This window comes from Taudactylus pleione, unplaced genomic scaffold (genome assembly GCF_031769625.1).
Source record: "Taudactylus pleione unplaced genomic scaffold, aTauple2 ptg001093l, whole genome shotgun sequence".
In the NCBI taxonomy this organism is placed as follows: Eukaryota; Metazoa; Chordata; class Amphibia; order Anura; family Myobatrachidae; genus Taudactylus; species Taudactylus pleione.
In genome coordinates, this window is record NW_028285494.1 from 296,471 (window position 1) to 309,121 (window position 12,651).

The 12,651-nt window shown below is 44.4% G+C and overlaps 1 protein-coding gene across 1 annotated transcript in view; it reads left to right on the plus strand.

The window, feature by feature from the left end:
• The window catches only part of LOC148453759 (carbonic anhydrase 6-like), a gene marked incomplete at its 3' end in the record, with an annotated part of 31,243 nt that extends 20,520 nt beyond the window's left edge, over positions 1-10,723 (plus strand). The window contains exons 3-6 of the mRNA XM_088461766.1: positions 5,670-5,818; positions 5,921-6,016; positions 9,296-9,353; positions 10,566-10,723. Coding sequence (XP_088317892.1) covers positions 5,670-5,818; positions 5,921-6,016; positions 9,296-9,353; positions 10,566-10,723 — 461 coding nt within the window. The remainder of the gene's footprint in view (positions 1-5,669; positions 5,819-5,920; positions 6,017-9,295; positions 9,354-10,565) is intronic.
• Positions 10,724-12,651: the final 1,928 nt, after the last annotated feature.

Here is a 12,651-nt window from a genome sequence, read left to right on the forward strand (position 1 = left end):
GGAGCCGTCTTGGATGGCCATCACACCTGTGGTTCTATCCTATTTAATAGGCAGGGCCAGGGAGGTAAGTGCTCCAGCTGCGGTGGTGCCTCAGGCTATGGGGTACCCACAGCATGTACATCCTATGTGCTTGTCCCCCATGAATCCCTATTGGGTTTATGCGGCTGCTTACTCTAGCCAGAGTACACTACCATCTTCAGCCTCTCCGCAGGTGGAAAGACCAGTGGTAGTAAAGAAGCAGGGGCATAAAAGACATTCTCGTCAGGTGTTGCCTCAGTAGTCTGGCTCAACCTGCTCGTCAGACGATGATTCTCAGAGTTCTGGGTCAGTCTCAGTAAAGGAGAATACTCAATCCCTTGTGGATGTTCTCTCTCTAGTAAGAGTGTTAAGGTCTGTCCTCAATATTGAGGAGGTTGCGCTGACATCTAAGGAGGTGGTCTTTAGACGTCAAGCAGTGTCTAAGGATTATTTCCTGCAATTGGGGCAGTTGACAAATCTCATGTCTGAGGCATGGGTACTTACTCCTAGCTAGCATTTCATGCCACAAGGAATGTAACCTCTCGGTTTCCATTCACACCAGGAGCGTGTAATAAATGGGAAATTCCCCCAACGATAGACGCTCATGTCACAAGATTAATCAGGAGCGCTATGTTGCCTATTCCTGCAGCATCCTTTTTAAAGGAGGTTACAGATAGAAGGCTTGATAGTGAAAACATTTGATTTCAGATGACTATCTGGGGCCATTACCAGGCCGGCCATGGCTGTAGTTTGGGTGGCCAAGGCTATGGGACAATTGGACGAAGTCTCTAGGGGAGACTATAGTTGATCCAACAAAAGAGCAGCAGTCTCTTCTGGGCCAGATGCAGGAAGCGGCTATGTATTTGGGGGAAGCTGGTATTGACGCAGGCATCCTGGTGTCTAGGGTCTCGGCTAACTCAGTGGCAGCCCGGAGAGCCCTTTGGCTAAAGACCTGGCAGGTAGATCCAGGATCTAAAAAGGCTCTAAAATATTTGCCTTTCACAGTCAAAGTACTGTTTGGACCAGGATTAGAGGACCCAATGACCTTGTTGGCAACACCCAGGTCTGCTGAATTACCATCTACGTCTGCTTTTAAAAGGCAGTAGTTGTCTCGGTCCTTTCAGCCACACAATAGGACAAAAAAACAGTCTTTGGCCAGACAGGGTCAGTCTCGTAGAATGCAGCCCAAGAGATCTTGGTCAACCAAGCGCCCGGCCTCCAAGCCAGGCGGTAACCCTACTGTCTGATGGGGTGGGCCTCCCCCCTGGAGGATGTCGGGGTCGGAGGCCAACTGTTACAGTTCTCCCAGGCCTGGCAGCAGACAACTATGGATGCTTGGGTATGAGAGCTGGACTCTCAGGGTTATGCCATTACATTCCGAAGGCATCCCCCTCCAGAGGTTTGTTCTTATAAACCTTCCTGCAGACTCGGTCAGAGTGTCGGCCTACCGGGAATCTGTGGGGGCCCTTCTGGACTCGGAAGCCATAGTTGCCAGTTCCTGTGACACAACAGGGAAAGGGTTATTACTCAAATTTATTTTTTCTTATAAAACCCAATGGGTCGCACCGCCCTATTCTGAATCTAAAATCTTTCAACAGATTTGTCAGGGTGCCAAAGTTCCGTATGGAAACACTAAGGTCAATTATGCTGGCGATGGAGCCAGGATACTTTATGGTCTCGCTGGATATTCAGAATGCATATCTGCATGTCCCAATTGAAAGATCCCACCAGGCCTTTCTCAGGTTTGCGGTGGATCGGCAACATTATCAGTTTCAGGCTCTACTCTTCGGTTTGACCACAGCCCCTCGAGTATTTACAAAGATAATGGCAGTTATGATGGCTCATCTCAGGCGACAAGGAATCAGGCTACAGCCATATCTAGACAACCTTCTGATATTTGCCCAGTCTCAGGAGATGTTACAATGTCATCTATGGATGACCATTGTTTGCTTACAGGAGCACAGTTGGGTGATCAACTGGAAGTCTTCTTTCACCAACTCAGCGGATGATACACTTCGGGGTGCTGCTGGACTCTCTGGAACAGAGTATCTTTCTGCCGAATGACAAGATAGTGAACACGAGACTGTAGTGCTACAATCTGCTGTGCAAGCACATGGTGTCAGTTCACTTTGCTATGCAGATACTGGGCTCCATGGTGGCCACATTCGACATGGTGGCTTATGCCCAGTTCCACTCCAGGCCCCTACAGCTGTGGATCCTGGCCTAGTGGGATGGTCCATATTATCGGATAAAGCATCAGATGATTCTTATCTCATCAGAGGTTTGGCTCCCCCTTGCTTGGTGGCTGGAGATGACTCATTTAGACAAGGGTCGTCCGTTATAGATCCTGGAATGGGTACTCCTCACCACAGACGCAAGACTGCGAGGATGGGGAATAGTGATGGGTCGTCACACCTTTTCAGGGAAGGTGGACAGACCAAGAAAGTCATCTACCAATAAATATATTGGAACTTCGGCAAGTGCGCAAGGCACTCATACTGGTGCAGGACCTTCTTCAGGACAGCCCTGTCCAGATTTAGTCCAACAATGCGACAGCAGTGGCCTACATAAACCATCAAGGAGGCACACAAAGTTCAGCGACCATGACGGAAGTGGCAAAGATCCTGCTGTGAAAAGAAGGCCATCTTCCAGCAGTCTCGACAATTTTCATCCTATGTGTTCTCAACTGGGAAGTGGACTTCCTAAGTCGCCAGGACATACACGCCGGTGGTGTTCCAACTCCTGTTGGACAGGTGGGGGTTACCAGATGTAGACCTCATGCTGTCACGTCACAACCACAAGGTCCCTCAGCTGCCTTCGTGGAGGCTCTGCCAGTGAGATGGAACTTCAGATTAGCGTACCTGTGTTCTCCAATCTCCATCCTCCCTAAGAGTCATCAGAAAGTTCAAGCAGAAGGGCAGCAGGATGATACTAATGGCCCCTGCCTGGCCCAGGAGGCATTGGTTGTCCGAGCTGACGCGTTTGTCAGTAGACAGTCCACTTCCACTGTCTCTACGGCAGGATCTGCTAATGCAGGGTCTCTGTCTTTACCAGGATTTACCTCGGCTGGCTTTTACAGCAATCTGTCTTAAAGGCCAGGGGTTTCTCTGCTTCTGTAATTCAGATGATGCTGAGAGCAAGGAAGCCTGCTTCTGCTCGCATCTATCACAGGATTTGGCACTCATATTTTCTTTGGTGCTCCCACAGAAAATATGACCCTAAAGTGTTCAAGGTATCTAGAGTACTTGCTTTTTTGCAGGCAGGATTAGACTTAGGTCTTCGCCTGGCTACCTTGAGAGTCCAAGTTTCGGCTTTGACAGTTTGGTTTCAGCGCAAGATTGCCCCTCTGCTGGATGTTAAATTATTTCAGGGGTTTCTTCGGCTGCAACATCCCATTTATCCCACCGGTGGCACCATGGGATTTGTCTTTGGTTCTCAGGTCACTGCAGGCGCATCCCTTTGAACTCTTAGATAGGGTGGACTTGAGATGGCTGATGGTGAAGACACTTTTTCTCCTTGCCATTTCTTCAGCTCACAAAGTTTCTGTCTTGGCAGCATTGTCATGTTGCTCGCCATATCTGATTTTTCATCAAGATAGAGCTGTCCTCCGTACCAAGGCAAGATACGTCCCTAAGGTGGTTTCCCGTTTTCACATAAATGAAGAAATTGTAGTACTGGTCTTAAGTCTTCAGACCTGTCTACAGGTAAAGCTTCCTTGGATGTGGTTCAAGCTCTTTGTATTTACGTGGACCAGACCAGCTCCATCAGGAAATCTTAGTCTCTTTTTGTGTTATATGGATTTCATAAAAGAGGCTGGTCAGCGAACAAACAGACTTTGGCTCGCTGGCTTCGTATGACAATTTTGCAAGTCTATACTCTGGCTGCTCTCCCTGTCCCTAACAGGGTAACAGCACATTCCACTCGGTCAGTGGGACCGTTGTGGGCAGTAAGACATGGCGCCTCGGCTGAACTCTGTAAGGCAGCCACTTGGTCTTCTGTGAATACGTTTATCAAATTCTATTCTTTTGATACGTTTGCCTCCTAGGATGCTTCCCTTGGGCGTCGGATTCTCCTCTCTGCGCAGTAGCGTCCCCACCTGTAAGGGAACTGCTTTAGGATGTCCCCAAGGTCATTTCTGTGGACCCTATGGAACCCGAAGAAGAAATACAGAAATTATGGTATAACATACCTTTTTAATGAAAAAGAATTGAGGTCCACAGGGTTCCCACCCTGATGCACCTGGCCTCTGTTGGGATCTGTTCTTTAAGCCTGTTTGTTCAGATTCCCTCTTCGGATGATTGAGTGTTTCTTGTGCAATTTTTCTTCCTTCTCCACTCTCCATCTCTTTCTGCAGCAAACTGAATGGCTGGGGGTGGCGTATATAGTGAGGAGGACCAGTGCATGCTGGGAACTCCAAAGCTTTGCTGTTTGGCGCATTGGATGCGATCCAAATACATACCCCAAGGTAATTCCTATGGAACCTGAAGAAATGTGCATTTTCACCTGCTTTTATAAAAATTAAGTGATGATGAATAAGCCCCTTTTGAGTCCTTTAGGAAAAAAGTGCTCTATAAAAAATTATTAATAATAACTACATTTTCCTTTAAGTTATTACAAGTTTTAGTACTTCCCCCTTGAGCGGCCACTTCCCAATAAAATACTGCAATGCTCAGTGACCTAATGTGGCTCATTCATTTTCTTTATTTTTACCATGGTCAGTGCTGGCCACTGACATTAAGGCCAGAATGTACTAAGGGTGAAAATGCGGTAAAACTCCTGAAAATGAAATGCCGTTTTCGGGGTTTTTACTGCATTCCCCAAATGTACTAAGCACTGGAATGCATTCGTCCCAATAAGTAACGCCACCTTCAGGTGCCATTACCCAATAGAAGCCTATGGGTTTCTTACCGGGATGCTCCATGGTGGGAGGGATCAGATTGGATCCCTCCCATAACCCCCCCTCGGCCTTCTGCGCATGTACACAGATACGCTAGAGGGACTTCTTGGTGTTCAACCTGAAGGTCACTCTGTCCAGGGCCATCGCAAAGGACAGCTCTTAACGGGAGAGTTGTTCTTTGCCATATTCTTGGTACATACTGCGGTAATGAACCGTGGTATGTACCCGAAGACAGGGGGGATGTACCACATCGCGAATACGATGCTTTGTACATCCCGCCCTAAGGGGTTGGCATTGGCAGCGTCTTACCTGTGACACTATTGGCTCCTGCTCCTCATGATGTAATGTGTTAGGTTTAGGCAGCATAGTGGGGTTAGGTTTTTATTGGGAGGGGAGGTTAGGGTTAGGCACCCCTAGGGGGGAGGGTTAGGCACCAATGGGGAGGGTTAGGGTGGAGAGGGTTACCAACAATCAGGATGTCTGTATTTTGACAGGAGGCATCCCGACAGCCGGCATTACGTACCGATTCCTTGCTGACGCCCCTTAGTGTACTCTGTTTGCAGGTAACACCCCTGATAATGTATTCTGTGTTCTAACTTGGATATCTGATATTTATTACAATTCCCCCCCCCCCCCCCATCATTCATTTGCATCCATTTACTAGGCTGTGACTATTGTTATCTTTCACTTCAACTGCATTTTAGTCTTCCACTCCCTAAATTTCTCATACATAATGTATTTTCCTCATGTCCAGTGCAAATAGAACTTCCATCTACAATGAAAATTAAGGCTGGACTTCCCCACACCTACACTGCAGTACAAATGCACTTGCACTGGGGCGGTCTTGATCTGGAAACCAGCGGCTCTGAGCACACTATTGATGGGTTGCGGTACATGGCAGAGGTGAGTGCTGCAGCTCTGAGTCCAATGTCTGTTCCTTTTAGCTTCCGTTGTGTTGACCCTGATGTCCCTTTACTTTCTTAACTTGTCATTGACTCATTACAGCTGCACATTGTGCACTATAACTCTGACTTATACGAGACCTTTGATCTGGCCAAGAGTGCGCCCGATGGGCTAGCTGTTCTTGCATTTCTATATGAGGTGAGTAATGCAACAGCTTGTACTGCTGAAAAGAGAGTTCTAATAGACCCATTGTTGTGTCAACCTTTTGTACCTGTCTAGCTTCATCCATGTCGACCTTTTGTTGTGTCAACCTTACTTGTCTATTCCTATATACAGTGTGTGTGTGTGTGTGTGTGTGTGTGTGTGTGTGTGTGTGTGTGTGTGTGTATATATATTAGTTTATTAAACAAAATAACAGGATGGACTGCGCTAGTATATTGGAGGATAAATGGATATATAGTACCTAATCAGTAACCCATCCTAACAAGAATTACTATATAAAAAGAATGGAACATAAATTCATCTATAGCATGTGAAGAAATGTCAATACCTCTATAATATAACCGCCAGGCGGAAACTTATCTCCATATTCAATTTTGCCCACTTTTCGCGTAAGCGGAAAGTTAATGCAATTCGCCTCTGAATAGCAGGAGAAAAGAAGAGCAACATTTTTATTTTGGGGTGCAAAGGTGGGGAAACCTCTAAGAACCCTTGGAACAGCCCCCCAAAGGACAACTGCGTCAAATTCCAGAAAAATTAACACCCCAAGAAAGTGTTCATTTTGGGGGCGAAAAAGTACAAAGTGGGGGGACTAACTTAAAAACTAGTGAAATAAGGTTCTGGGGGTGCTCTAAGAAGGGGCCAGGTGTTTTTGGGATTGCAGGTGCTTTTATGATGGAGGAATTTTTACCTTTTTTTTTTTTTTTTTTTTAACTTTACTTTAGAGACATTAACAGATGCTTGCACCCATTTTCAGAAACCCCAAATTTGGCAGGAATACTTATTTTCTCCAAAAAATACTGCTTTTATGCCATTCTTCACCACTTGTGCAAAGACGCTAATTGGAGGCAATTGTACCAACTGAAGTACCCCAAACTGCTTTATTAGGACTAATTGGGCACTACTACATTGATCCCCAATGTTTTTGCATTCTTTTTGGGGAGGTTCAGGCCGATTTCCCTGATTCTGACACCACTTTCCACCTGTTCTGACTTTGCGTGTCGCCGTTTTTCGCGTCTTTTGGAATTGAATACGGCGAATAGCGGGGGTGCGCACGATAAGTTTACGCAGCCAAAAATGCGATGTAGGCAAAGTCCGGCAGGCGGAACTTTTATCGCAGGTGCGAAACTAATTGAATATCACCCTTATTAAATTGAGAGAGCGCAGTGTTACATTTATTGCTGCATAAAACAAATAACCTATCAAAACATATTGTGCAATGAATATTACAAGTTAAAAAGTAAAAAAGAAAATAAAAAATCATTTAGGTGAGTGCCAAAGCAAACAAAAGGATCCTGTATGGTATCCTGTTAAAAGATCCTAGTCCAAATGGCAATGATTAGTTGCTAAGTATAGTCATTGGCCTCTATAATGGAAAATCCAGAATATTGTTCAGCTATAGTTATAGCATACTTGCCTACTTTTGAAAAAGCATTTCAGCACCTATGAGCGTGGCTGTAAAGTGGGCGTGGATGGCTACATCTGAGGGGCGTGTCATAAAATTGATTTACATACACATGTAAATGAGCCCCAAAGTAGTTAGTAAGATCTACTTGTTGATGAAAACACACTGATCACTTCTCAGAAAATACATGTAACCATAGGGATCATTGTGCCTTTTAACCAATGCAGGGAAATTATACTAATGATCCCATTTGAATGTACATATCTCTGTTTTTTCTTTTATATAACAGTGTCATAATGGGGGGTAAGGTGAAATGAGGGAGATTGGTAGACTCTTCAGGGAGACAGGGAGATTGCTGCTATTTCAGGGAGTCTCCCTGACAATGAGGGAGAGTTGGCAAGTATGAGTCATAGTTACCAGCCTTGAAATGCAGAGGTAAACTAGCAGTAGCTGTGGTACAATTAGTTAGTTACATTCAGAGGTATTTAAAGCCACCATTATGGACCAAGGGGATTATACTATTGAGGAATATGTGGGTCTTCCACAATGAATCGCGTCTAGCGCCCCACTGGTGTCGTCCAGCCACATTGGGACCTCCTTGCGGACCTCCGACTGGCACCTTCTAACTTCACAGCAGCACCACTCCAACTTCACATCTCATGGGCCTTATACTTAAAAGCTAGGATGTAACTTTGCATTACAAAGCTGGTAACTATAACTATAGCTGGACAATATCCCAGATTTTCCCATTATAGAGGCCAATGACTATACTTACCAAGTAATCATTGCCATTTGGACAAGGATCTTTTAACTGGATACCATACAGGAACCTTTTGTTTGTTTTGGCACTCACCTAATTTTTTATTTTCGTTTTACTTTTTAACTTGTAATATTCATTGCACAACATGTATTGCTGCATACAACAAATAACATAAAAACATGTAAAACTGCGCTCTCTCTCAATTTAAGCCGTATAATACAGTCATATTATGTGTTATGCTATATATGTATTGACATTTCTTCACATGCTATAGAATAGATGAATCTATGTTCTATTCATATATTGATTTTTGTTAGGATGTGTTGTTGATTAGGTATATATCCATCTGTCCTCCAATATACTAGCGCGGTCCATCCTCTTATTTCACTGGAAAAATGGTGCGGCAGTCATTTTTCCTGCGCTTTCCTACTGCGTATGTGCATAATGTTGGCAAAATGGCCACGGTGGCCACTTTCCAGGCTTTTTTATTTTTATACAGTGCTGATACCTCTCCAGAGTCCCACGTCGGCGCTAAGTATTAAAAATATGCAGTGGCGTCACAAGGTGGGTGCGGGGGGTTGGCACAAAGGTGCAGACTTCAGTGACAGGGGCAGGGGTGCTGCACTGTATGATTAAGTGCAGCACTCTGCTCCTGACACTGTGAGGGAGTCGGCTGACACTGCGCCCAGGGCACTCCGCACCTCCTGCAATACCGCCCCAGGACTACGGGGGTTGGGCTGCAAGGCCACGCCCCTTCCTGCGTGGGTTCGCCTCCTTTTCAGCGGCACACTACTTTGCTGCACGTACAGCATCCCTCCCCGCACCGAAAATATGGGTGCAGGATGCCCGAGTGCCCTCCAATCTCAGCACCCATTATAGATACGCACCTGACACTATTTACTTACTAATGGTTATTAATATAATGGAAAACATTTCTAATATAGTAGTAAAGAAGTTTACGCCTAAAGCAACAAATTACATATATAATTTTTATAGTACAGCTTATAAAAGCATATGTGTGAATGGCTGGTTGAACATGGGGGCTCCTTTCCAACAGCTCCAATCACTTTATTTTTCTTCCTTTTATCTGTAGGACGGCCATTTTGAGAACACGTATTACAGCACGGTCATTTCCACACTAGCCAAGATTCGCTAGGCAGGTGCTGATCTGTAGTGCACAAGGTTTCTCACACCTAATTTCTTTATGTACATGGGGTGCTTTTATTGTTCCTAATGAATTACACATTTTATAAGTCAGATTGTATTACTGTAACACTTCTATTCCTCTCTGCTGGTAAAAACCTAATGGTTATGTGAGCTGCTCTACACTACAAACTTTTTATTGTTAGGCCTTTGTCTTCAGATGTTGATGCAACAGTGTGGAAGAGATTCTGCTATGGATTACAGAGACAGACAGAACAGGCTGACTAATTGACTAATGTGCTTGTTCCTTTCCAACTCTAGCAGCACTCAAGTAAATAATGGGGGTGGGATGTAAATATTTTATAGCTTGGTGCTTGTGGCATGACCTTTTAAAATTTGTTAAGGATATTTTTATTTTACTTTTAAGTTATGGCTTATACTGTTGTATGGTCCTGCACTCGCACATTAGGCCAGTTAGAGTCATGCATTTTTATATCTGCATATTCTCTAACATCACAGGAGAACAGGGTTGCTCATTGCATGTGAAAGACTTCCAGAACAGGGAATAAATTTGTCAAACTCTGTGCCAACTTTTTTTGACATGTATCAAGCCTTGGGGAAAGAGATAAAGGGGGTGATGTATCAAAGCATGGAGAGAGAGAAAGTACCAGCAAATCTGCTCCTCACTGTAAATTTTCAAACCTAGTCTGTGACGTGAGTTAGGAGCTGATTGGTTGGTACTTTATTTCTCCCCTATTTATCTCCCTCCAAGATTTGTACCAACCAATCGGCTTCTAATGCTGGGTCCACACAATATGTCCATGGGGTACACATTGAGCGATGTAATGAATGATCCCTCGTTCCGTCTTACATTACCTGCAACAGCGCCGCATGCAATATCGTTCGGTTGGCCGTGCAGCATGGCCGACAAATGATATCTCGCGGGATCGCGCAGATAGTCTGTACACACTAGACTATCCGGCCGATATGTAGTTTCCTGCCTAATCTGAATGACCTATCGGCAGACTTCGTCCTAGTGTGTACCCAGGTTACAGACTGTACTTTACAAATGACAAAATATGTATCCACTTTCTCTCTCCAAGGCTTGATACATCTCCCCATAATTTAAAATGTTTCATATGGTTTTCTTTCCTAGTGTCTCTCTAGGTGTTTTACAGGGGTGTTTTTTTTTTTTAAATAATTTTTTTATTTGTTCTCAGGCCAGGAGACTCAAATTAAAAGGCTCGATCCTCTGGCCATGCTGTCTGAGAATCTGAACAACTACTATCGCTACCAGGGTTCCCTCACGACTCCTCCTTGTACAGAGAATGTGCTGTGGACGGTGTTTGACACTCATATCCAGCTTTCTCATAATCAGGTAAAACTAGGGTTCCCACCTTCTTGCAAAATACAATATGGGGCGGGGGGAGATTGGGGGGAAATTTTTTGTTTTTTGGCCGGTGCTGAAATTACTTACATGGTTTGCAGTGCTTTATGCAGACAAAAAAACATAAGCACTATGATTTACTTACACAATGTCTGCCTCTTGCAGACATGGTGAAAATCCCTTCATGCATCCCGAGGTAATCGGTGAGGCAGCAATGTTAACTTGAGTCATTGACATGCTGTGCTCCCCTTCTGTTCCAAGGGCATCAGGTTTGCCAGGGCTGAGGGGGTAACTGGAAGAGGGAGCCCTGGGCCTGGTGCAGGGTGTTGGTGCGTCCTGTGAAATGGTTCTCTTTTGATGGCAAAAGTAGTTGACATCGGCAGGCAACCATCGATGTTTTGTAGACGTCGATGGCCATCCCCAAGGTAGACTCTGTACTCCAGGCGCCGGGTTACCTTACATCGCAGCCAGTCATCACCACCTCCTGCACCAGGCAGTTAGTATATTCCTAGCATTACTCTCATAGATAGTTACCTTCGAATATACGTTGGCTTGACAAAAAGATCTGCAAAAGATCTGCAATCTGCCTATCATGAAGACAAATGCAATTTATTGCACCAATTTATTGGCCAGTCACCTGGCCAAATGACAAAATATAATCAATGTAGTACCACTATTTGTTGGCATACTGGCAAAGAAGTTGGGAAGAGTAATCCAAATTAATTTTAAACTGTGCCACAAAGAGGTTATCCTATGTCTGTGTATATTATTAGGACACCACTGCCATCCCTCTTAGTACTCGCCCCTTAATAACTGACTATTGGTTACTAATGGTGCACACACACGGTCAGATTTTTCTTCAGATCTGAACGATAACTATTTAAAAAATCATTCAATCGTTCATATCTGAAGGAAAATCTGACATATCTGTCAGATGAACGATTTGAACGATGCGCGTTCCCGATGGTCAGATAACGATATCTGACATCTGCTGTGTTTGCAGTCAGACTTGGACGATTCCATTCATTTTAATGCAGTCAAAAATCGTTCAATCATTCAAATCTTTGGTAAAATCATTCAAATCGTAGATCCGACAGATCTGACAAATCTGATCGTGTGCATGCTCCATTATTTGTCAGCAATAACCATAAATCCAGTTTAATGTCCATAGGCAAACACAGGGGGGTTTCCGTCTGCCTGGTAACCCCCCTCCCCAGCCCATGCCATGACCACAATAGATATAGTAATAGAATAGAGTATTACTAGCGCTACATGTTCTTCACAGTATCACAAATTAAATAATTAGCACCACCTGCGGATCTTTTAACATGTATCAGTCAGTAATAAATAACCTGTGCACCAACTAAGAGATATGGAAAACATTCACTTTTAGGGATATGCTGCTATAGAGCCCAATATGTACATATATGTCCAGGGCAGTGCTAGGTTCTTCTGCTGCTCCCCCAGACTCATGGACTTGCTCCCATGCTCTGGAATGGTGCCCACATCTAAAATAAATACATTCAGCTCAGACAGGATGGCCCTACTGCCGCATTTAATGGCTTACTGTGATTGCTGGTCCTGTACATGCTGGAATTCTGAAACACAATATACTTTGTATGACGCATATTAAAGCTGGTTAAGTGCTAATTATACCCTCTTCATGGACTGGCCACACTCACTCTAAAATCAAGCATTTGGAAACCCCCCTGTAGAAATCCTGCGTTTGCCACTGATGTCCATTAAAATGTTACCACTAACAATAGTGCTCACTAATATGTTCAGCAGTAACAGCAATGCCCATTAAAATGCCACCATCAGAATAGTGCTCTAAATATTGCAGCGGTAGTAGTAATATCCAGTAATATTTACTGCGATAACCATAATGCTCTAGTTATATACCAACAATGGGATGTAGT